Here is a 23943-nt window from a genome sequence, read left to right as displayed (position 1 = left end):
TACTGGAACCAGGCTATAAAGAAAAGGAATATTTGTTTCTCCAAAATCTGCAGGTGCGTAGGCTTTGTTATCTGCCATGTAAAATGTTGTCTTTTAAGTTAATAACTAAAAATGAACAGTTTGAGAGAGAAATCTCAGATAATTACTGAAAATGATGAAAAAAAATATTACCATTTGTGGGCACAAGCAGAATCTCATCAGCCTGTCCACCGTCCTCTTCATCAATAGCATCTTCTCCTCCTCCTCCTCCTCCTTCTGTCTGTCCCTCATCCCCTTGACATGCAGTCTCCTCCTCATCCTCCTCTTCAATCTGATCAAGTTCTTCTTCCTCTTCTGGTATTTCATCCACATCTTGATCAGCTTCCAAAGTATCATCTACAAAAATTACAGGAATAGTCCCATCTGTATCTTCTGGTGTTGGTGTATCATTGTCTTCCTTTAGTCCTACACCGTTACTTTGTTCCTCATTGTTTTCCTCTTTGGAAGACATATTTGAAGTTCCTTCATGTAGTTCAAGTTCTTTGGAGATACAATGGCGTAAGCTCAGCCCTGGTATAGAGATTAGTCTATTTACTCAGCATTTATAAAACCTGTCAAATAAAAAGTAAAGGGGAAAACACGAGTTTCATTAAAAATACATTCAGAATAAGCAGCTGCTGCTGCTTTTATTATTTTGTTTATATATTTTATAATTTTGTTTATATATCCTGTGAAGCTTCATTTACGATGTTTCAATATTTTGTAATTTGTTTTTCTCTCTACATAGCTGTTCATGATATTTCAGTCAGCATCTATGGAAATTTTTTCAAATAAGCTCTTCACAGCACTAGGTGTGAACATATCATCTCCTTCCATGCAACATTAATGGCCGGGTGTAAATTGTTTGATCCACTTTGATTCACAGTTTCCTCACCATCAGTCAAAAATAGCTTCTTCTTAGCACGAAATAGGATTGCATGCTTCCTTTAATCAAGCTCAAGTGAGTGTAATCATATTTGAAGGGTAGAAACGAAGAAGGAATAGATCCTGGGAAACATTACTGACTCATGTATGCCAGTTATAGCTCACAACCACATACATGATGTAAGGTGTGAGTCAAGCTGCATGGTGGCCTTTTGAATGGACAACAAACTTATTGAATGTGTTCTTGAAACTCTTTTTTACAGAAGATTTTTTTTTTGTATATGCATATACATTTGTAAAATTATTAAAGGCCACCAACATCAGAGCGAGAGGCAAATGGCCACTGCAGACAGATGGCCTTATTGAATGTTCATGAGCCTCAAAAAAGTAAAAATCTTTGAGTGACCGGTTTTACCATACTCGTTTTCCCCAATAGACTGTAGTGTTATGAAAACTGTTCGGTGAACGGTTTTCAAAATTTGTAATTCCAATCATTAAAGATAAACTTTAGTACAGGTAATGCAATTGCATTGTGAAAGAAAAGGTGTAGAAAGGATCAGAAACAGTTGATCATGTAGCATGTAAGTATTGGTATGCACTGCAAGGTTCTGGAGTCATCAAAATCATAATAAATATGACCGAGTCTTGGTAAAGTAACAAGCACTGTACACAGAAAGCTATATATGGGACAACACACATGGTGTCGGGGCTAGTACTACCTTGATTTCCTTGTCTTTCTATGCTCATTACTCAGCCAGTATACATTTTCTTCCAAAATTGTTTGGCACATGTCATTTATTTGTAATCTTGAACATTCAGTGTAAATTTCGTTTGATTCTGTGAGAATTAATTTTTTTTTTTTACCAGAACTGGAGTTTATCTTTAATATCTTGATAATCAGACAGGCTTGTAAAAGTCATGGAGTTCCTGACTGACCTACATTATCATTGCAGCATGAGCTAAATCAAGGAATATTTCTAAAGGATCTAAGACAAAGTTACAGGATTCCTTTAAACTCTCCAAAACCACATCACCCTTCCTTCCAACTAGACCTCTAATTGGTTACCTACATGTAACATCATGTGATAGGACCATGCATGCCTCCTTAATTAAAACAACCCATCCTTTTTTTCAAACCCAATACTGCAAGCCAGCTCTCTACAGCATGGTCTTAAAGGTATTATCCGTATTTACAGTGTTATAATATTTGAAACCCTTGTGGACACAGGTCCGACGTCTATGATTGTATGCATTTCAAATATTGCATCATAAATGATCATATTATAGATGTCACATACAATAATAGAAACATATGCTCTCAGGCATTTTGTCTTTGTCTAAATTAAGAAAAACAACGACAGAAATTAAAACTCTAAAATAATAACTAAAACTTAAATGTAAATTTAAATCATGCCAATACACAATACACCAAGCTTTGGTAAATGACCTAACCTAAATAATATCACAAAATAGAAGTATTAATATTATTAGACTCAGTGATACAGCACAATCACCAATATAGGAGACTTTGAAAGATAGAAAAGCATAATGCTCGCCTTTTCTTAGGACGACCACTTTAAACTATACTTCTCATGAATTCAGAGATTAACAGTGGCCACATCCCGAAGGGACACATTCTACCTGCAAACACCACTTACAGATAAAGTTGAGTTCTGGTCATGCAATTGCATTGTGAAAGAAACGGTGTGGAATCGATCAGAAAAGGTTGATCAGCTAGCATACAAGTGTTGGTGTGTACTGCAAGGTTCTGGAATCATCAAAATGATAAGAAATTTGGCCCAGTCTTGGTAAAGTTACGAGCGCTGAACACAGAAAGATGTACCTGTATATGGGGCTAAACGAACAGGTGGCATAAAAATCTGTCCTGATTTTTATGTTGTTACGTGCATGCCAAATTTAGAAAATGAAAGCAATTGAAGAGCCGTGATTTTCAGGAAACATTTTTTTATCTGATGTACTTCCACACTTGCATAATAACAATAACATTCACAAATTATTGTTCACCTCTTCCTAGAACCCAACTTTATCTTTAAGAAAAGAGGGTCATTATTAAAGGGAATACAAAGGGGAAGGGACACTGAATTCTCTGAGAGACAATATGATCCCAAACAATGTGTACAGTGTTGTTGATAGCCTATCCAATATGCGTCGGACTTTATGTCAAATATACTGATCGCATTATGGAGACTGACATCGGTGCGGGCATCAGCCCGAGCGCCTATCATCACTGGTGCATGCGAAAAGTTTTATTTTCTTTCATGTTCCTTGTTTCGTTCGTAGAAAATCTATGAACCCCTTGTAAAGCTCTTGCATGAATATTTATGTTGCATGGACCAAAATAGGCCAATGAGCGATGAGGAAACTGGAGATGATATTTGATTGGTTGAATCAAAGTAATCGATCACCAAATAAGGCTAGTCTTATGAATCATGCATAAGAATACGCTCGTCACACATACGATACACATAATATGAATATGAATATGAATACCAGTGATGATAGGTGCTCGGGCTGACGCCCGCGCCGATTACAGTCTCCATAACGCGATCAGTATACTTGTAAAGCCCGACGCATATCGGATAGGCTATGTTGTTGACAGTCAAAGCCCGAGCAAATAGATTATCTCCCTGCAAGAGTTCTTAAATGGGAGAAGAAAATAATGTGGGTGTGAGAAAACCCATATTGCATGTATGTATATTACTTGTATTTTTGTAAGAAACAAACTCTACTTTGTGCTCTTTATGCAGAGCACAAAGTAGAGTTTGTTTCTTACAAAAATACAAGTGAAGTACATGTATGAGATCAAAAGAATGGATAGAAAGAGAGAGAGAGAGAGAGAGAGAGAGAATAAATAACAACATACTGTAGGCCGACTTTAGTAACTGCCATCTTTATGGGGGTTTACATACACTTCTCTTATCATTCTGTTCCTCGATTTTTCAGCTTTCATACAAATGAACTTATTACATGGGCTGGACTGCTGTTTGAATGGCAATACTTAGTCTTTGTTAGACTGTAGAGAGTGCTTAAGAGTTCATATCGATTACAAATACCAGCAAAGTATCAAAATCTCAAGCAAATAAATTCAAATCATTTTCCTCGTAAAATTTAAAGAGGCATTTATGACACCTGCATGGTTTCCGCTTCCAGACTTCCTTTAAAATATAGACCATCAGATCACTGCCAGATGACGTAAATAAGTTTGTTCTGATGAGGGAACTCTGTAGCTATACATCATGTCTATTAAAGAGAAGTTGAGTTCTGGGAAGAGGTGAAAAATAACTTGTGAGCGTTATCGTTCTATTATTTAAGTGTGGAAGAACATCAGATAGAACATGTTCCCTGAAGAGCATGGCTCTTCAAATGCCTCAATATTTTAAATATGGCATACATGTATGTAACATCATACAAATCAGGACAGATTTTTATGCCACATGTTTGTGTTGTCCCACATACATCTTTCTGTGTACAGTGCTTGAAGATCAACCTTTTCTGATCGTTTCACAACATTCACAATGCAATCGCATGACCACAACTCAACTTTATCTTTAAAGTGAACCATTCACCTGAAAAAGATAATTTGTGTACTGTATCTATTGTGTATGTATTCAACATCAAAAAAGTTTAGCTGGCATTCTGTCTATAGGAAGCCAGGTAATTTTGTATTGTATTGTATTGTATTTTTTTTAGGTAAAAGGTGAAAGAATATGAAGAAAATAATGGATAACATAAAACCCCTTGTATAGGGCGTAAACCATGTTAAATAGTCCACCCGACAAGAAGTTTCGCTGTTCACTGAGCATGAATTTAAATGGCAACATCTCTTTGTAGAAGCAATATTTGAAGCCCATATTTTTAATACAGTATAGCCACAAGGAACACTTTATACATGAAGAGCAAAACATGTTTTGAGCGATTCTTCATACATGTACATGTACATATATGTATAGTACATGTATGTCGTATGGGACATTTAGAAAACACTTTGTAGCATTCAAAGAAAAGAAATCAGCAGTAAAGATATGTTTTATGGTTAAAGTACCTGGAGACCCTACGAAGATATGACACCCAGTTATCAGTTTCTCTTTCTAGGCATGATAGAGCTCATACCATCACATGTCGTAATGTATTTACAGTACACAGAAAAATATGATTTTCTTGAAATCTGAGAACGTACTCAAACACTGAAACATATCTGTCCACTGAAACATATCTGTCCGCTGAAACATATCTGTCCACTGAAACATATCACAGAGAATGTACTGGATGGACAGTCTAGCTATCCAGGAAGACTTTAATACATCTTTTACATTGAAAGAGTCTCTCTTTTTTTTTGTAATGCACTTAGATTAATGTGAACTGAAAACATGCATATATATGGCAAAACATATGTTTATCCATGAATACATTTGAAGTACGGTAGGCTACATGTACATGTACATGTACATGGACCTACAGATGTACAAAATGTACATCCACAACCACAGTGAGAAATTCACTTGTTCGTGATATTTTTGTTAAGAAATGACATATTGTCTGCGGTTTCTCATGAGAGCCATGCAAGGACAGATCTACACAAATCACCTGCATGAGTGAACAAAACTTTAATACTACATTGAATAAAGGCCAACAGCGGCATTGTTCACTGGACCTTGTATGTTTTCAGGTTCATTTTCTAGAAGAAGGAAACCAATCTACCCAATTGAAAGCTATACAGTAGGGGATGTTATGCAATCTTTAATCTTGCATTTAATGGCTTGTTTACAATTGGCATGTCTACATCAGCTCAAGATTGCCAAATAACCCGCTATTTTAACTATCCAGCTAATTAGCAGGATATTTGGTCGAGATAATCATCCCAAGATATCTTGGGATAGTTTGTCCAGTGCATCTTCACCAACTGAGCAAAAAATCTCCAGCTAATTTCTCGAGCTTGAGTTTCGAGGTCGAGTCTCGAGCTGATGAAGATGGGATTTGTATTAAACTTCTGGCTTATTCCAAAATCAGAACTGGCGGGCTATTTTGCAATCTCGAGCTGATGAAGGCACTGCTAATCTCTCAATTAGTACTTTCGTTCATAAGCTATCTAATCTGCCAAGTGTAGGGTTGCCACTTTATTTTATTACAGGCCGGTAAATCAAGAATACTCACGCTTTTGAAAGTACATGTATGTAACCTGACTCTCTTTTTACCACTTGGGAAAATGTTTACGAGTGCTTATTCTCAAAACAAGTCATGACGTAAACACTACTTGTACATGTAGATGCACATTTCATATCTACATTGTATGTAGCCTGGCCATATCCATGCATGCCGCAGTACGGTTGGTTACCATCAGTTCATTTGGTTGGTGGGGAGGAACTGTAGCCAGATCAACCACAATGTTTAGTGAATTAAAGGGATTAAGAGATACTCATCCAGGACTATTTTATAATGCACATACTGTCCTCTAGCTTTTAGAGAGTAATTGAAGAAAATTTATAATTGCTTTTATTTTCCTTTTCCTCCTCCTCCTCCTCCTCTTCCACTTCCACTTCCTCCCCCTCCCCCTCCGCCTCCCCCTCCCCCTCCCGCTTAGATTACCCTAGATTTGAAACAATCCCAATTACTGAATTTTGAAATATATTCAGTTTGAATTCATGGTATACTTTGACAGAGTGAAAACTATCACCCGACTGTGACTGTAACATTTATAAGTCCATTCTATGAGCATCATCATTAAATCAGAATAGTTAAAGACTAATTCTACTTACAAATTGTAAGTTACTCTCACATTCATTTAATAAACAAATTACGAAATATTCCAATGCTACCCATTAATCAAAGTGCTTTATAATAAAATGCCAAATTACGTCACTGAAAGAGTTGATTGATCAATACCAATATTTAAACAACTAACAAAATAATCTAATTGATGTATTTTATGCCTAGTATTGTTACACTGATACTGTATGAATAACATCATATTTCAAGGCGATGCATGTGAAATACAAATGTGTCCTTCCTACCTTTTTCAAGAGGCAATTATCCACCCAGCTTATTGCTATAAATGGCAAGAAAATATTTCCACTTTTGAAGTGCTCAGAGTATTCTACAAACCATCTGCACAAGAGATGAACCCAGCTGGAAAGTGACAGGCACTCTGGCAGAAATTATTATGAGGAAGCCATCCGCAGTGTTCAGAGCTACATTTGTACGGGTATTAGCTGAGTTTACACTCCAAGCAAAAAACATCATTTTTTCTCACATTTTAGAGTTTTGTCAGAAGATGCTACACCTCAACACAACCAAAAATCCTAAATCTAAAAATCCACCTATTTGTTGTGTTTTTTAAACGCCCGCCGAAACACCAGGGTTTTTGCAGTGTTAATTATCATGCTCAAAACACCAGTGATCTATTCCAGTCTTTGGTCACATGACTTTCCTCGCTTCTGTGGTAACACATGCAGAGCAGCGATGAGTGGTGCATGCCCACAACTCAGTATAAAAACAGAACAACTGTACAAGTAGTGTCCTGGGGGTGTTTCACAAAGATCCTAAGTTGAACTTATCTCTAAGTTGGACTTAAATATTATGGAGAGCCATTTGTAGCCTTAAAATAAAATGTATTCAAATAAAATAAAAAAATCAAGTATTTTAGACTTTTCATAAATTACACATTAAAAAACATGAAATCTCCTTGACCTCGATAATAGAAAATATGAATGATTTTAATTAACATTTTATGCCTTTTAAAATAACTTTTACAGAATATTTTCAGGGATGCTAACGGCTTTCCATAATTTTTAAGTTCAACTTAGAGACAAGTTCAACTTAGGATCTTTGTGAAACACCCCCCTGAAGAAAAAAAGGCTGAAATGGTTATTTTAAAAACCAATGAATTTTCAAATTCTTTTTTCAGCATTGTAAATGGGGGCCTACTGTGAGGATATAATGGAGACAGACAGCCTTCCAGGGTAGCAAATTGGCACCCATTCAGGAGATTGTGACAAAATCTACCGGCATCATCATCATCATCCAAAGGCTTAAAATAGCTCACTTGGAGAGACAAAAAAAGTGGCTTTAATTTTCTTTATCCCTCAGTGATGAACTTGTAATACTCACGAACTTGAAATGCCCGCAAACTTGAAATGGCCGCAAACTTTGCCAAAGAAGCAAACACTTCTTTGAATTCTGACATTTCCTTTTAATACCCTAGGAAAAAAAAGGAGTGGCATTTATCTGTAAATGGCAATGGGTCACTTTACTAAACATGTACTAATACAAAGCACTTTTATTCAGTTTCAGTTTACATCATGACATTTGGAATGTTACATTTTTTCAGTTTTTGTTGTTGTTGCATTAAATACAAACAAAAAGAAAAATAAATACACTAATTTAGATAAAGGGAGCAATATGATAGAGCCTAAAGAGAAAGCAATGCTTGTACATGTAGTATCATACAGGTTTACAAGTAGACTCCGGAAGTTAAAACATATATACATCCTGTACATCCTGAACATGTACACTGTACTAGTAGTCTTGAGTTTATTTAAATAACGTACTGGTAATAGGATTAAATCGGAACTTATTCAAAGGAAAAGGTAAACATTGGTAATATACAGTAGGCCTACTGAGCAATATTTGTATTACATTTTCACTACCTGTACGTAATCATTTGACAGTGTCGCTGGCTGTGTGTCGGTAAATGTTACGCGTACAAAAACTAAGTGTATCCGCGCTGGCAAAGACACTGGTTGATAATGATGCCAACATCTTGATATAATGGAACATACATGTACCACGTATGTTCCTCTTAGACCCACATACGTGCTCTGTGTGCGGTGCCATATCTGCTATGATGTTACTCGTAAACAATTAAAAAACAAAGCCGATCAAAACATTATGCTATAATTACCTCACTCTTACCATCCAACCAATCAAATACAAGTAAAAAATACTACATGTATATGGAAAGGAAGGTTTCCCTACCCCCAAATGAATATTCATATTGCCAATTTGATACATACATGTAGTTGAATATCATTGAAGATAACTTGATTTATATTCAAATTTTAATGGACCATAATTTTGGCAAAAATCAATTCTTGTACATGTACATGTACATGTACTTCATGATATTTTTAAAAGCATAAATTATGAATGAGGATGTTTCCTGAAATAGTCCATTGACCTTATTTTTGTTTCATTTTTTTTTGGCATTATGGTCTGAATGGTTTGAATATGACAGACTTTGAGGTATTTTCAAATTATTGAAATGCAAGCATTACCTTAAACAAACAGACCTTTGTTATTCCTGGCTCATTTTTCCTGATTGAGGTGTCATATGAAAGGGCAGAAAATGAACTTTCTAGAAATGTGATTTTCTCTTTGAAATTCAGATAACACCCGCCAAATGACTTTTTGGTTTCCTCTCTTCAAATTGTGTTTAATCACTCATGCGTGAAATATGCATCATGATCATGTGAGTTGCATCAAATGAAAGGGGAGGATCTAAGCTTTACAAATATGTGTCATTTGTAAATTATAATTGTGAATAAGTAGTGCCAAAACACAGCTGCATACATTTATCCTTTATTTTATATGCAACCTTCACACAACCCGTCAAAATCTACTTAACGACCTATAGAAAGCCATTGATGTAACTTCGGCAGACTCACAGTGCCGACGATCTCCGACCTGAGCGGAGGAAGGATACAAGAGAGAGTTAAACATTGATAATCCTCAGTTTCGTTTTTTTCTGGGACACACTGTACATCGGTTCTATTTACCAGCTTGACAGTATTGTACGATGCATAAAGATGTCTTTTTTTAGCATTTTGTTGGTCGAAATTAGTCCTGTAACATCACAAATATCTCCAATTCCGTTTAACCGCCAGTCAAAACCGGACGGTTTTTGGTTAAACGATTTAATTTTTTTTGTTTTGTTTTGTTTTTTTGTTTTTTTTGGTTTGATCGACTCTGTCAGGAAGGACGGTCATTTAAAGATGAAGTTGAGTTCTGGTCATGCGATTGCATTGTAAAAGAAATGGTGTGGAATCGACCAGAAAAGGTTGATCATCTAGCATATAAGAATTTGTGTGTATTGCAAGGTTCTGGAATCATCAAAATGATAATAAATTGGCCAAGTCTTGGTAAAGTTACAAACACTGTACACAGAAAGATGTATATGGGACTACACAAACACGTGGCGTAAAAAACCTACCCCCGAGTTTTACGATGTACATGACATATTTAGAATATGAAGGCATTTGAAGGCATCTGAAGAGCCATGCTTTTCAGGGAACATGTCTTATCTGATGTTCTTCCACACTTGCATAATAAGAATGATAACGCTCACAAATTATTTTTCACCTCTTCCCAGAACTCAACCTTCTCTTTAACTGCGAGGTGCATTGAAGGTGCCGATTTGTGCTTGTGAACTTGTCACAAATAATAGTAACAATGTCGTTTTTAGAAGAATGTGTAAGATCATTAATGTAAATTAAAAACAGAAGAGGACCTAGGATAGAACCTTGTGGTACGCCGTGTGTAAAAGTTGGATGAATTATTATTATAAACTACAGTACATATTGAGATCTACATGTATTACAAAGATTACTTTCAAACCAAGATGACAGACAAATTTGAGTGTTGTTCTAGTTTCTGAGTGGTGAGTCAACACACCAATTACTGAGCTGGGCCTAGACCAAAAACTTCAGTCTCTCTAATCATCGGTTGTTCCACTGAGACTACGTCTGGCTCCACTAGACCTCCGATTATAGATACGGAAGTATGGCCTATCGGGACTGTACGGGACTGTACGGAACAAATGGTTCGGTTCGACCGGACTGTGATGAATGAGATATGCAACGAGATTTTCACTCTTTACATCCTCGTAACTGCTGCAATTATAATAAAAATTAAAAATGACATATAAAGCTTATTTGACTTACGATAGCTTGCTCATTTAGATCCTAAATTAATGATTAATCCGAGAAAGTCTCGTCAACATTATCCGTCTTGGTTTTAGTTGATGAATATTCATTTTTTCTTTTCAAACGTCCAATAGCTACCGTAGCTACGTACGAGTCAGCCCGGTTTGACCAACGAACTCCCACGAAACGAGTGCTCTGATTGGCCATTGGCTATGTTTTGGTAGGTTGAACCAGAAATATATCGGCCGCCGGGTAATAGTTTGAATGCATGAACGTACTGCTTCGCAGTTCTGAGATAAAATTGGATAACTCATAATAAGTAAGTTCGTAAATTTCACATTCTATAATAGGTTAGCAAATTTTGAAAACTGTAATTAGGAGGTATATATACCGACCTAATTTACATCTGATTTAGAAATCAGAAAATAAGATCTAAATAAAGGAATTCGGGGAGAAAATGTTTTTGAATCGGTGGCTCTAGCCACCCCCACGGTACGAGATCCCTGGGTTGCCGTCTGTATTTGGGAATGTCAACAAATGTCAGTTTTATCAAATAAATGACCAAATCATATGGTTATTTCTGTCTAAGCTGGGCCTTGCCTAGACCGAAAGCTTCAGTCTCTATACCGTCGGTTGTTCCACTGAGACTACGTCTGGCTCCACTAGACCTCCGGTTATAGAGACTGAACGATCGCCTATGCCAGCCTATGTTGAAGATATCACGGTTAGATTTTAGCCGTTAGGCCCCTCCCACAAACATGAACAAACTTGCCACGGCCGTATTGTTATGCCCCCAAAATCCCCCAAAATGTCATTTTACCTCGTGCATATCCAATTTTACATTAGGCCTAGGCTATAATACATCGGTTCCACTTACTAACTTGATTGAAATAATCCGTTTAATGGTCCCTTTTAAGGAAATTATGGGTCAAAATCGACATCCATGTTGAAAATCTTGCAAGCCGTGTTAAACTCTCGCTGCCGTCAATCTTATCCCTTCTAGTCTACGCCGAAGGCAAAAATGATTATGAAGGAAAAACTGTGATAACGCCATTACGAACGTGTAGATGGCGCACAGTTTTTCCTTCATAATCATTTTGCCTTCGGCGTAGACTAGAAGGGATGAGATTGATGGCAGCGAGAGTTTAACACGGCTTGCAAGATTTTCAACATGGATGTCGATTTTGACCCATAATTTCCTTAAAAGGGACCATTAAACGGATTATTTCAATCAAGTTAGTAAGTGGAACCGATGTATTATAGCCTAGGCCTAATGTAAAATTGGATATGCACGAGGTAAAATGACATTTTGGGGGATTTTGGGGGCATAACAATACGGCCGTGGCAAGTTTGTTCATGTTTGTGGGAGGGGCCTAACGGCTAAAATCTAGCCGTGATATCTTCAACATAGGCTGGCATAGGCGATCGTTCTGTCTCTATAACCGGAGGTCTAGTGGAGCCAGACGTAGTCTCAGTGGAACAACCGACGGTATAGAGACTGAAGCTTTCGGTCTAGGCCTTGCCAGGCATAATGCCAGGTGGAGGGGCATAAATCGAAACTTAAAAAAAAAAAAAAATAATAATAAATAAATAAAAAATAAAAATAAAAAAACGGAAAAATGAAACCGTCCAATTGAAAAAGGAATCCGCCATGGGCGGTCGGATACCGGACAGTTAAACGTTTGACTACAGCACTAGTCGAAATTGAGCTCTGTGTTAACTTAAAATTCTTGCAGCCATAATACATATTTTTACTGTTACTGTTAATGGATGACGTCATCTTCCTTTGTGCGCTTTTGGTGTTACGCGACTTCTGACAAGAGACCCTTCTGTCTCTAAAGAGAGGAGCAGACCCTACCAAAATCAGAGGCCAACGAACGAAAGAGACAGAATTTTCGGTCTACAAATGTACATAGATCTAGGTCTACTAGACTACATGTAGGTCTAGACCTAGTCTACATACTGTAAATGACCATCATCTACAGAGTACAGTAGATCTAGATCTATGTTATGTAGCTCATGGCAGCAATCACATAAACATATTAATTCATATCATATCATTAACCAGTGGCGGATCCAGGGGTGGGCCGAAACGGCCGCGGCCCCCCCTATTGGCGGCGCAAAAAAAAAATTGAGAAGGAAAAAAGAGCCGGAAGAAAAGAAGAAGAAAAAAAAAAGGGAAAAAAGGAGAAGATAAAAGAAAAGAGAAGAAAAGAGAGAGAGAGTTTAAAAAAAAAGAGGAAAGAAAAAGAAGAGAGGAGCCGGGGAGAAAGAAAGACAACGAAATGGCACTAAAAATTAGTGACAGTAACGACGAATAAGGGAAAGACAAGGGAAGGGGGGGGGGGTGTGCGTGAAGGCGGATGCATTGAGGGGGGGGGGTGACTGGCCGTATTCATATTTTTAGGTTATGCGAAACTGAGTCGGAATTATGCTTATTTTCAAAAAAATCTTAGCATGCTTGTTTATGTTAAGCCGTAGTGCATGAAAAAGCTAAGTGTAGAAACACTTCTGAAAAGGCCGCGCCCGGCCCCTCCAAAGAACGGCAGAATGGTCATCTATAAATTCTGGGGTCATTCCGATGGCTTGGGAGCCGTTATTGAAGTGGGGGCCGGCCCTACTCAAATGGTATTGACGGTAACGATGGATAAGGGAATAAGGAGGAAGGGATGCACATACATGCGCATACGCATACAACATGACAGAGCTTGAGGGGCCTGGCAGAGCCTTTTCAAGAGAGAAATTGTCTTTAGGAGAGAATAAGAGGTTATTTCTAAAATGAAATGAAAGGGCTCTGATCAAATAGCCTTTCATTTCATTTTTTCTCTCGAAATAAACTCTCTTTCTCTCTTATAGACAATTTTATGAGATGGAATCTTCAATCTGAAGCCTTTTTGTGCTCTTTGAAAATAGCACACTGAATGGGGGCAGTGCAATTTAAATTTCAAGGGATGGATTAGAGTTTTTATCGCTCTTAAAAGTCAAATAGCCCTCTCATTTCAGAAATAAGGCTCTCAATATAGACAATTTTATGAGATGGAATCTTCAATCTTGAAGCCTTTTTGTGCTCTTTGAAAATAGCACACTGAATGGGGGCAGTGCAATTTAAATTTCAAGGGATGAATTAGAGTTTTTATCGCTCTTGAAAGTCAAATAGCCCTTTCATTTCATTTAAGAAATAAACTCTAATCAACCCTTGATATTTAAATTGCGCTGCCCCTATTGTGTCCTCTTTTTAAAGAGCACAACAGAGCCCTCAGATTAGGCAGCAAGTAGCAAAACAAACCCGTAACACTGGACACAACATTCAATGGGATGATGCCCACATCATTGAGTTTGAAACGCACTTCTGGTCAAGAATGGTAGAAGAAGCATCTGCATAAAAAGGATGAATCCTTCACTGAATAGGGATTGTTGCTATACACTTTTACCTTTGTGTAAATAATAAAAGGTCCACGGGCGTGGTTGTTAGAAGCTTAAACAATATACATAAAACTCTCTCCAATTTTGCAGGGGGAGAGCCTTTGCCAGGAGTCTTTAATAATAAAAGGGATAAATCCTTCACTGAATAGGGATTCTTGCTATATGTTACCTTTCTTCGCTCCAGTGATCTCGAGGCAGCAGACAGCAAGAAATTGTGTAAAAAAAATTCTGTTGCCGGGAGTCTTGCATGGGGCGGAGCCCCAGGAAGTTCTTGAACTTCTTGAACTTTTTTTAGGAAATTCAAAATAGTCGTCATTAGCGATAGAAATTGTAATTTTCTTCTAGAGAGTCACATAGCCCCTTTCATTTCATTTTAGAAATAACCTCTCTTTCTCTCTTAAAGACAATTTCATGTAGAGCCAACTCAGTCGGAAATGTAATCTGTAGACCTAAGTGTAAAGTTAAGTTTCATGTTCTTCCTTATTTTTTTTCCTTTCTTTCTTTCTCTCTCTCCCTCTCTCTGTCTCTCTCCTTTTCCTCTACCTTTTTTTTTTTTTTATAACATTATTCTCTCTTTTCTTCTAATTTGTATGTGTGTGACATGCGTTACGCGTACGTCTATCAATGTCTAAATATGGTAGATTTACATTTTGATGTATCCCTTTGTAGGTGCACCATATATTCCAGAAAGTGCCCTATTTTGATGGTGCCCCCCCCCCCCCCCCCTATGTATTGATCTCGATAAAAATAACTTTCTCATTAATTCTATTTCCCATATTTCTAATACTTGCACTAATCTCAAATTTTAAAAAAATCATCTACTTTCTCTCAAGACAACATTATATAAAGGATTCATTAATGCAAGGCTATCTCGCGAGTCATCTCTCAATTTCTAACTTCTTGCTTTCCTCATCTCCCAGTCTCCCTTGCTTTAATATTCCTCGTTACTTCCTTCCAATTGAACTCCAAATTAATTGATTTTATACACTGTATCTATTCTTCAACTACAGGTAGATGCAAATGTTACTCCGACAAAATCCATTATATAAATCAAACTCAGGATACAGCCAATTGACGAGAATTGCTTCAAACTATATTTTACATGTATCATTAATATATAGTTTTACAATGGCTATGGTGATGAGTTGTCTAGGTAATATGTTGATGTTTTTTTTTTAATGTATTACCATGGTGCACCTTCTTGGTTAAAAAAAATATGTGTATGTATTAACGTAAGTTCGTGCCTTTACATACCACAGTAGATTCCAATGTATTATATTTGATGCAGAATAATATTAATATTTGAAGATTAGAAACACAAACAGTTTCCATAACCGTTCAAGTGTTTCAAGAAAAAGTTAAGCAAACTTTCTCCTGGATGTAAATTCACACTAGCGAGCTTTCCGATCCAGGCTAGACTCTACGCGAGCGGTTTCATTGGAATTAAGCGGTTTCATTGGAATTAATCGAGAAATTCCCCTCGCTAGCGTGTAAATAAAAAATACGCCGGCAGTGACGGTAACGATGGATAAGGAGGAAGGGGTGCATACGTGAACTGCAAGCGTATAGGAGATGATCATCATTTTAGGGTGTGCAATCTGGGTCGGATTCCAGGATAATATATTCATAAAAAAGAGGATCACATAAAAGCACTCATGATAAAGCCGCGCCCGGCCCCTACAACATCATTTTGGATTTTTAGATGATGGGGCGGATGGCAGGGGTAGGGGGCAAAGTTCCCCCACTTTTTCAAGTACCCCCAAATTGCCACTTTTACTTTGTAAGAAGTGTCCCTTCCCCTTTTCAGAGCTACCCCTTTTTAACTCGGATAAGCGCACATTTTATCAACACATGTGCCCCCTTTCCTTTCTGATAAGGGCTATTTAGAAAAATGAGGCCCTTCATAAAAAAGTGTCCCTTTTCATTCTCATAAGTATCCCTTTTCATCTCTGGTAAATAACTTTTTTCATTTACGAGAAGTTAATTCTTTTCACTTCAGTGCGCTCTTCACCTCCGATAATTGCCCCTATTCAAATCTGAGAGATACTCGTTTTACTTTGAAAAGTACCCCTTCCCCTCCTGATAAGTACTCTTTTCATCTATGATGGGTGCCCATTTTCACCTCTGCTAACTGCCATTTTATTTTAAATCGTGCCCCTTTTCCTTTCTAATAAGGGACCTATCCCCTTTTCATAAATGCCCCTTTTCACCTCTGATAAATCAATTTCTGATGGATGCCCCTTTTCCGTCGACAAATGCCCATTTCCCATACTCATAAGTGCCCTATCTCATTTCTGGTGAGTGCCTCCTTTCAGGTGTAAGAAGTGCCCCGTTTGAACCTTTGATAATTACTCTTTGTACTTTGACACATGCTCCTTTTCTTTTCTAATATGTGTCTTTATCACTTTCGATAAGTGTCCCCTTTACCTCTCCATCATTAGTCTTGCACCTAATTTAAAGCGACTAAGAGTAATTTCCCCTAAAGCTCGCTCGCTCGCATTTATAGATGATACAATTACATGTCACTTAACAAAGGTCTTTTCAGTCTTCCGTTACGAGAATGTGCTTGTAACCCCATCATGATTTGGTTTTTCCTCTTTATAAGATGTAATTTTTCACTCTGCGACCTCACAGATCTTACATTTTTTTTCTCGCTCGCTTTGCTCGCTCGCAAATGAATATTCAAACAATCACACCCAACCGAAAGTGTGATGCTTAAGCAATATCTTGTATAATTATAAAGAAAAACAAATATGGAAATCGTCCCTGATAATGGAATCACAATGAAGGGGTATATACCAATGTCTAAAAAAATGTATATTTTTGCTTTGAGATTTCGCTTTGTAGGTGCCCTTCTTTGTTGGTGCTTTCCACTTTGGAAATAGCTCCGCCGCCCCTGCTTACCCATTAGCGCCCGGACGCGCCAGCGTTAATTTCACGCTTGCGCGCAAAGGGGGTGTCTGTGGGGGGATGTCCTCTCTATCTCTGAAGCTGAATTTTTTAACTGGATTCGTGCGTTTTGGTTAATAATTTTTTGGGGCGTCTGATTTCATTTCAAAACACCTGCAGTCAATGCGGGATGGGGTTGCAGCCTCTCTTTCCCCGAAAATTAAAAAATTACTAATATGCATTTTTTATATCTTATCTCGTATATTTTGGTGACAAATAACACTTTCACAACATACGTAATTATGCTCAAATTTCCGCTCGCCAAATTATGAAACCAGGAAATAGATATTGGAGCAAGAGGCTTCACCTCCCACTGATGGAAATGTCAAAAAAATTGCGCGCGAGCATAACTTGAAAACGGGTAATGTTGATATCGGACAAGAGACGTGACGTGAGCATGTCCCCTTTCCAAAATTGTGCCCGCTTGTAGGTACCAGTACACTAAGTACAGTGCTTCTAATATGACCTTGTCAGTATTGGTATTAAAGTTGAAATAACGCCTTTTACGGTCTGCGCGATTTTCGAATTTCCGGCCCCCCCTATTGGAAAATCCTGGATCCGCGCCTGTTAACTATCCATATCTTATTCCATCATCATCAATGACTAACCTCATTTTTCACTTGTAGCTTGCACTGCACAACACAGTTGATGATGATGCAACAATGATCCAATTGGGGGTAATGAAAGCCTTCTGAAGCCCGGAAACTCCGGGAGGACAGCCCAGACGGGTTCCGTTTCTCTGTGCGAGCTCGGCACGGACAAAAAAAAAGGTTGTCGAGGCTAGAGCTCAAAGTCAAAGCCAAAATATAGGAGAGGAACGTTTCCAGATGGAAATTTTCTACAGGAATGAAGAAATGAAGCCGTTATATGTGCCCTTCATTACAGTCGTTTGACTCATTCACTAGCAATTCAGACAACTGATGCTGATGATGCTGATGATGCTGAAGTTATTCGAGTGTTGCGCCAAATTCCACTCCATCAATGCATAGAGAGTCAATTCTAATGCGTATTAACCTCTAGCACTGCATGCTTGCTGTGGAGGTGGGTATTATTAGACCCATACACAAATATACACACCACACAATATCACATAGACTGTACACAATTATGTCGATGCAGCTGTAAGCAAAGTTTGACACTAGACTTACCATTTGAATTTTTAAATTATTCTTTTTAACATCAGTGAGTTAAAAAAATGTATTTTACAGCCATTTAGGTGTCATCAATTGTCACTAAAGTACCGATTTTGAGTGAAATCAGTTGAATTTTGTACAGTGGTGTTTCAAATGTTGAGAATCAAAAGCACATCTTTTACTACACAGCCAGGATAGTGATGCTGCCAAAATCGAGCCCACACATGATTAACACTAGTCTCATTTGAGGCTAATGATGTAATTGTTACAATCTAAATCAGAGAGTATAACTTACGGAGAAAGCCGACTCGCTAAAAAAAAATGCACAAAGGCAAAAGGTTGAAAGTTTGAAAAGTTGAAATAAAATCTTGTCCCTCACTTGCCAATTTTGAAAGAAAATATAAATTGTTCTGATCAATACCTAATTTTAAGTGTTTTTTTTCGATACATGATTCAAAGGTCCAATGACCAAAACAAATATACAATAATGAGCCAAACGAATCCCTTTTGACTGGTTCATGTTTTTTTAATGTCTTGGTGTGTTTTTTTCTTCTGATTTAATGTTTTTTTATACATAATATACACATTTTATATTTTTTGTAAAGGGCTTGCCATTGACAGGCGGTCAGTTGCCTTTTTGCAAATCCCACTACTGATATGTGAATTTTGTTGTCTTTTATACTTGTTATTTTCTTTTTCAGTGTATCTTATTGTCATTGTGATTGTTCTTTTTATTCAAATGTGAAAATAAAATTAGTTGAATTGAATTGAATAAATGGCCCCAGCTGGGGTAGGCCTAGATAAACGGCTGAATGCATGGAACAAAGCGAGATTCGAAGGAGGAGGAAGGAATTGGGTCAAGTGAATATGTAAGTGAATAAGCAAATGATGCGAAATGAATAAGTATAGAAACAAGAGACTAGAGAAACAAATAGTAATTGTGACAAATACAAGTAGGGAATTAGTCTAACTTAAACTCTTACAGTAGTATAGTTTATTTGTTACTCTTTGTAAGATTTGTTGTTATATACTCATCATGTTTATACTCAGCTCTTTTCCCTATAATGTAACATTAATGTTTCCTTGTGCAGCTGAGTCTGAAATAAAGTTCTGAATTGAATTGAATTGGCCGGGGCATCTAGAACAGAGATCTTTCCTGGGATTTAAGGGCAGAAAATAGGTCACTAATGTGGCTCCTTGGTTGAGCCCTCAGGACCATTCTTGCCAACCTATTATGTAATTTAAGTAATCTATCTAAGAGACCTCTAGCCAATTTGACCAAACAGGCGTCGCAGTATAATAGAATCGTGGCATAATCAGAGCGTTAAGAGTAGTTTAGAAATATTGTTTGGGGAAATTAATAAGGTTTTGCCGATTTTCGTATAGAAAACCTTTTTTTTTTTTTGGGGGGGGGGGCGGTATAATCAATATGTTTTTTTTTTTTCATACGATAGATTTTCATCTAGTATAACCCAGAGATTATTCTGTCACTCTTCAATTTCGTTCTGACCTTCAGAAACTTTAGAGTCGCTGCCTCGAACCAAACATGCATACAAGAAAAACTTACAACAAAATATAGTTAAAAAAATATAAAGAAATTAACAGGCGAAGCACCTTCCAAAATGTATGTGTGTGGGGGCGGGGGATTAACCAGCAAAAAGGCACTTTCTGGAAGAAAAAAAAAGGGGCTGCGTTGCACCTACAAAGAGGATCCTTAAAGGGAAATATACATACAATAGGCCTATCTGGGACCATGTAAAGAAAGAAACAATAAAACCATCGTCGGTAATTGTATTAATCACAATGTAGGTATAATGGTTATGAATAGTTGATGTAATTATGTAACTTATTAAAGGCCTTTGCAGTCTTTTACGCTTATATTGTTCTCAAGATCTCATCAGGATTTTTCTCCTTCATGTTAAGATATTATAGAAAATGGTCATCTCAATATACTTTTTAAATATAACAAATATAATTTACCACCTCTCTTTTGGGGCACGGGATAACGATTGTCGGAATAACATTATTGGAAATACTCATATTTTGGGGATGCAGAAACGCTGCCCCTCCTTCATCCCACGCTTCTGTGTTTCTCTTGAATTTCTATGACTTTTGTTGCACTTAAATCAACTGTAAACTACAAAAAAGAAATGATAATAATAAAAGGATTGAGCACTGAGCTTTTTATCGTCTTAGGCCTTTGATATCTCCCTGTTTCAAATCTATTTTAGTTTAACCAACTGTCATTTTGAAGCATAATACATGTACCTTCAAAAAGGCTTCCGAAGATCGATAAACCAAAAAGAAAAAGAAAATATCAAAGATTGCCCTGTTTGTCGATTTGTATATCCTTTCCCCTCTTTCCCTTCCTCTTTCACTATCTCTTTCATGTCAATCTAATATTCTCTCTCTCTTTCTCTCTCTCTCTCTCTCTCTCTCTCTCTTTCACTCTTTTGCCCCTCCCTCCGTTTCTCATCATTCCATGAAAAATGTGACTCATCTCAACGTGTGAGAAAGAAGGACAAATTCGTCTTCATTACTTTTATTTTTTATTTTTTATTTGGTGAGATTAAAGTCACTCTTATCCCATTTAAACATCCATGATATGATATGAATCGTACACTAGGCTTATAATCTATTTATAGAAGTACGGGTACTGACCAAAATGTATCTTGTCTGAATATAACCTTTCCTGTTACTAAACTTTGCGATAGATGATGCAAGCGAGCGAGTAGCAACGAAAATAGAATTAGAAGGTAATATCTATTTAAAAACATTATCATGCTAACAAATCTCTCCTAATAACTCTTGTTGACACCTTTCCGAAATGGGTTTTCCCACAATTAATCAACGAGGTGTGGGTGGGGGAGGGGAGGGGAGGGGGGAGGGGAGGGGGGAGGGGAGGGGAGGGGGTTGTAGCCCATCCCACACCCTCCTGTGCAAGAAATATGTTAGAATACGTTAAAACTTGGTAAAGAAGTATTCTATCCCAATGCATCAACCGCAATTATCAGAAATTATTTAAGATCCACAAACATTATAGTAGTCCATGTAGAATCCAAAACATGACGTCACTAATGATGTCACAATACAGGAAGACGATCACACCATGATCATAATTATCATCGTATCTCCAGGTTTCAGAATAAATTGGCTGCCATCTTCCACTATATACTTCCAAGTGCATGCTTATGGAATTATAACTCCCCCCCCCCCCATAAACCCTCCCAACCGAATAGAATACTATGGACATAATGGATGCACCATGTTATAGGCCTTTCTCAATCATTCAAATTTGTCTTTGTCATGATAATAGTTATATATTTTTGGACGAGTTTAGTGTCACCCAGAGGCTCTCTCTCTCTCTCTCTCTCTCTCTCTCTCTCTCTCTCTCTCTCTCTCTCTCTCTCTCTCTCCCTCTCCTCTTCATCTTCCTCTCTCTCTCTCTCTCTCTCTCTTTCTCTCCCTCTTCCTCTTCCTCTTCCTCTTCTTCCTCCTCCTCCACCTCCCCCTCCTCCTCCTCCTCCTCTCTCCTCCTCCTCCTCCTCTTCTGCTTTTTCCTCCTCCGTTGACAAGTTAAAAGCTTCGGTACATGGCGAATTTACATCATAAGGTTCTGCATCAAAGTTTAATAAAAAAATAACAAAGAATTTTTAAAGAGATTGTATTTTCTTAACAACCGTTATAAAGCACAAAATATTAACATTTCGTAACATAATAAGAACAATTATATGCTGAAAATTTCATGGCGTGTGTGTATTTTTTTCTCTCCGATTGTATGGACCATCCGGCAGGCCATTGTATTGAAAATCAATCTCAGAATAACATATTTGAATACAGTTATATACAAATGAATATCAAATAATACTTCAGAATAAGATATACATAATGAATATCAACCATAATAAGCGATGACTGAAAGCGTAACATATTGATAATAGTAATATGGTAATGATAATACTATTATACAGAACATAATAATATAAACAAATTATTTTAAAAAATTGTAACGTATTTCTAACGTTGATGCGAAACCTTGGAAAAACCTTACGTAAAATACTCGAAGTTGTGTACTTCATGAGAATTTGTAAAGTAAAAACTCTTAAAAAGAGGGAAAGCCTGAGTAATCGTTTTCATTTAAAAAAGAAGAAAAAGGTTTTTGTCACTAACTTAGTGACATTATTATTTCTAGAGGTGAATTATAGGAAAGGACAAGGGTGTCGATTTGTATCCGTGGTTGGGGGGGATGATAGGTGCCAAAATATTTTCGGCAATGGATCAAAGCTACCAAAGTGGTAAAAGCGTGTGGCAAGTTGCACCCCTCCCAAGCGCGTAGCCAGGATTTAATTTTAGGGGGGCGGTAGTGAGCACGCGAAGCGCGGTTCCTAGGGGGTTGGGTGCAGGGAGGGTGAGTCCTCCCCCCCTTCCCCCCCCCCCCGCGCAAAGCGCGGAAGCTTTGACGTTTCACTAAATTATTAGAGAAAGAAGACGATTCGTTGGACCGTTCTCGACTCTTAATTAATCCTTGTTTGAATCAAATTCCCCTTCCTCCGCGCGTAGCGCGGTAGCTCTGACGTTTCATTAGATTATTAAAGAAAGAAGACGATTCGATGTACCATTCTCGACTCTTAATCCTTGTTTGAATTAAGTTCCCCTTCCTCCGCGCGTAGCGCGGAAGCTCTGACGTTTCATTAGATTATTAATGAAAGAAGACGATTCGATGTACCATTCTCGACTCTTAATCCTTGTTTGAATTAAGTTCCCCTTCCTCCGCGCGTAGCGCGAAAGCTCTGACGTTTCATTAGACTATTAAAGAAAGAAGACGATTCGATGTACCATTCTCGACTCTTAATCATTAATGTTTGAATCAAGTTCCCCTTCCCCCGCGCGTATCGCGGAAGCTTTGACGTTTCATTAGATTATTCAAGAAAGAAGACGATTCTATGTATCATTCTCGACTCGTAATCCTTGTCTGAATTCATTTTTGCCCATTCCTGCGCGAAGCGCGGAAGCTTCCACATTTTATTACATTATTAGAGAAAGAAGACGATTTGTTGTATCGTGTCCTTCATGAATTCAGTTTCCCCCCTACCGCGCTAAGCGCGGAAGCTTTAATGTTTCAATAAATTATTACTCTTTATCCTTGTCTGTATTCATTTTCGCCCATTCCGCGCGTAGCGCGGAAACTTTCACGTTTCATTAAATTATTAGTAAAAGAAGACGATTAGTTGTATCGTGTACTTTGACCAGTGGCGTACCTGGGGTACTCCGTCAGGGGGGGCAAGCGACCGAAACAAACAAAAAAGGCGATACTAATTTTCACTTCTGGCGAGCGAGCGAGCAAAAAAAATCTTTAAGTAACGTTTGGTATATAAACTGGTATTGTTGCAAGTTGGGGGTGGGAACATTCACTTGTTAGCGACGTTAATTTCATTTTTTTGCAAACGAGCGTAGCGAGCAAGAAAAAAATCACTTCTTTTTTAATAATTGTCACTTAATTAAACTTGGTTCAATTGTCCCATGCAGGGCGCGGGAACAATATTGTGTTTAGGCTAATTTTATACCCATTTTAGCTAGCGAGCGAAAATACATCTTTC

General features: G+C 37.6%; 1 protein-coding gene across 2 annotated transcripts in view; it reads right to left on the bottom strand.

The window, feature by feature from the left end:
• Positions 1–18265, bottom strand: part of LOC582468 (multidrug resistance-associated protein 5) — a 62462-nt gene extending 44197 nt beyond the window's left edge. The window contains exons 1-2 of one of the 2 annotated variants that reach the window (XM_030981603.1): positions 17822–18265; positions 172–590 (exon numbers count right to left, since the gene is read on the bottom strand). In XM_030981603.1, coding sequence (XP_030837463.1) covers positions 172–490 — 319 coding nt within the window. In that variant the 5' untranslated portion in view covers positions 491–590; positions 17822–18265. The remainder of the gene's footprint in view (positions 1–171; positions 591–17821) is intronic. The other variant, XM_030981604.1, reaches the window with a different exon arrangement.
• Between the last annotated feature and the right edge of the window lie 5678 nt (positions 18266–23943).

The sequence above is a fragment of the Strongylocentrotus purpuratus genome, unplaced genomic scaffold (assembly GCF_000002235.5).
Source record: "Strongylocentrotus purpuratus isolate Spur 01 unplaced genomic scaffold, Spur_5.0 spur5_scaffold_12, whole genome shotgun sequence".
NCBI classification, from domain to species: Eukaryota; Metazoa; Echinodermata; class Echinoidea; order Camarodonta; family Strongylocentrotidae; genus Strongylocentrotus; species Strongylocentrotus purpuratus.
This window is presented reverse-complemented; position numbering and strand designations above follow the sequence as displayed.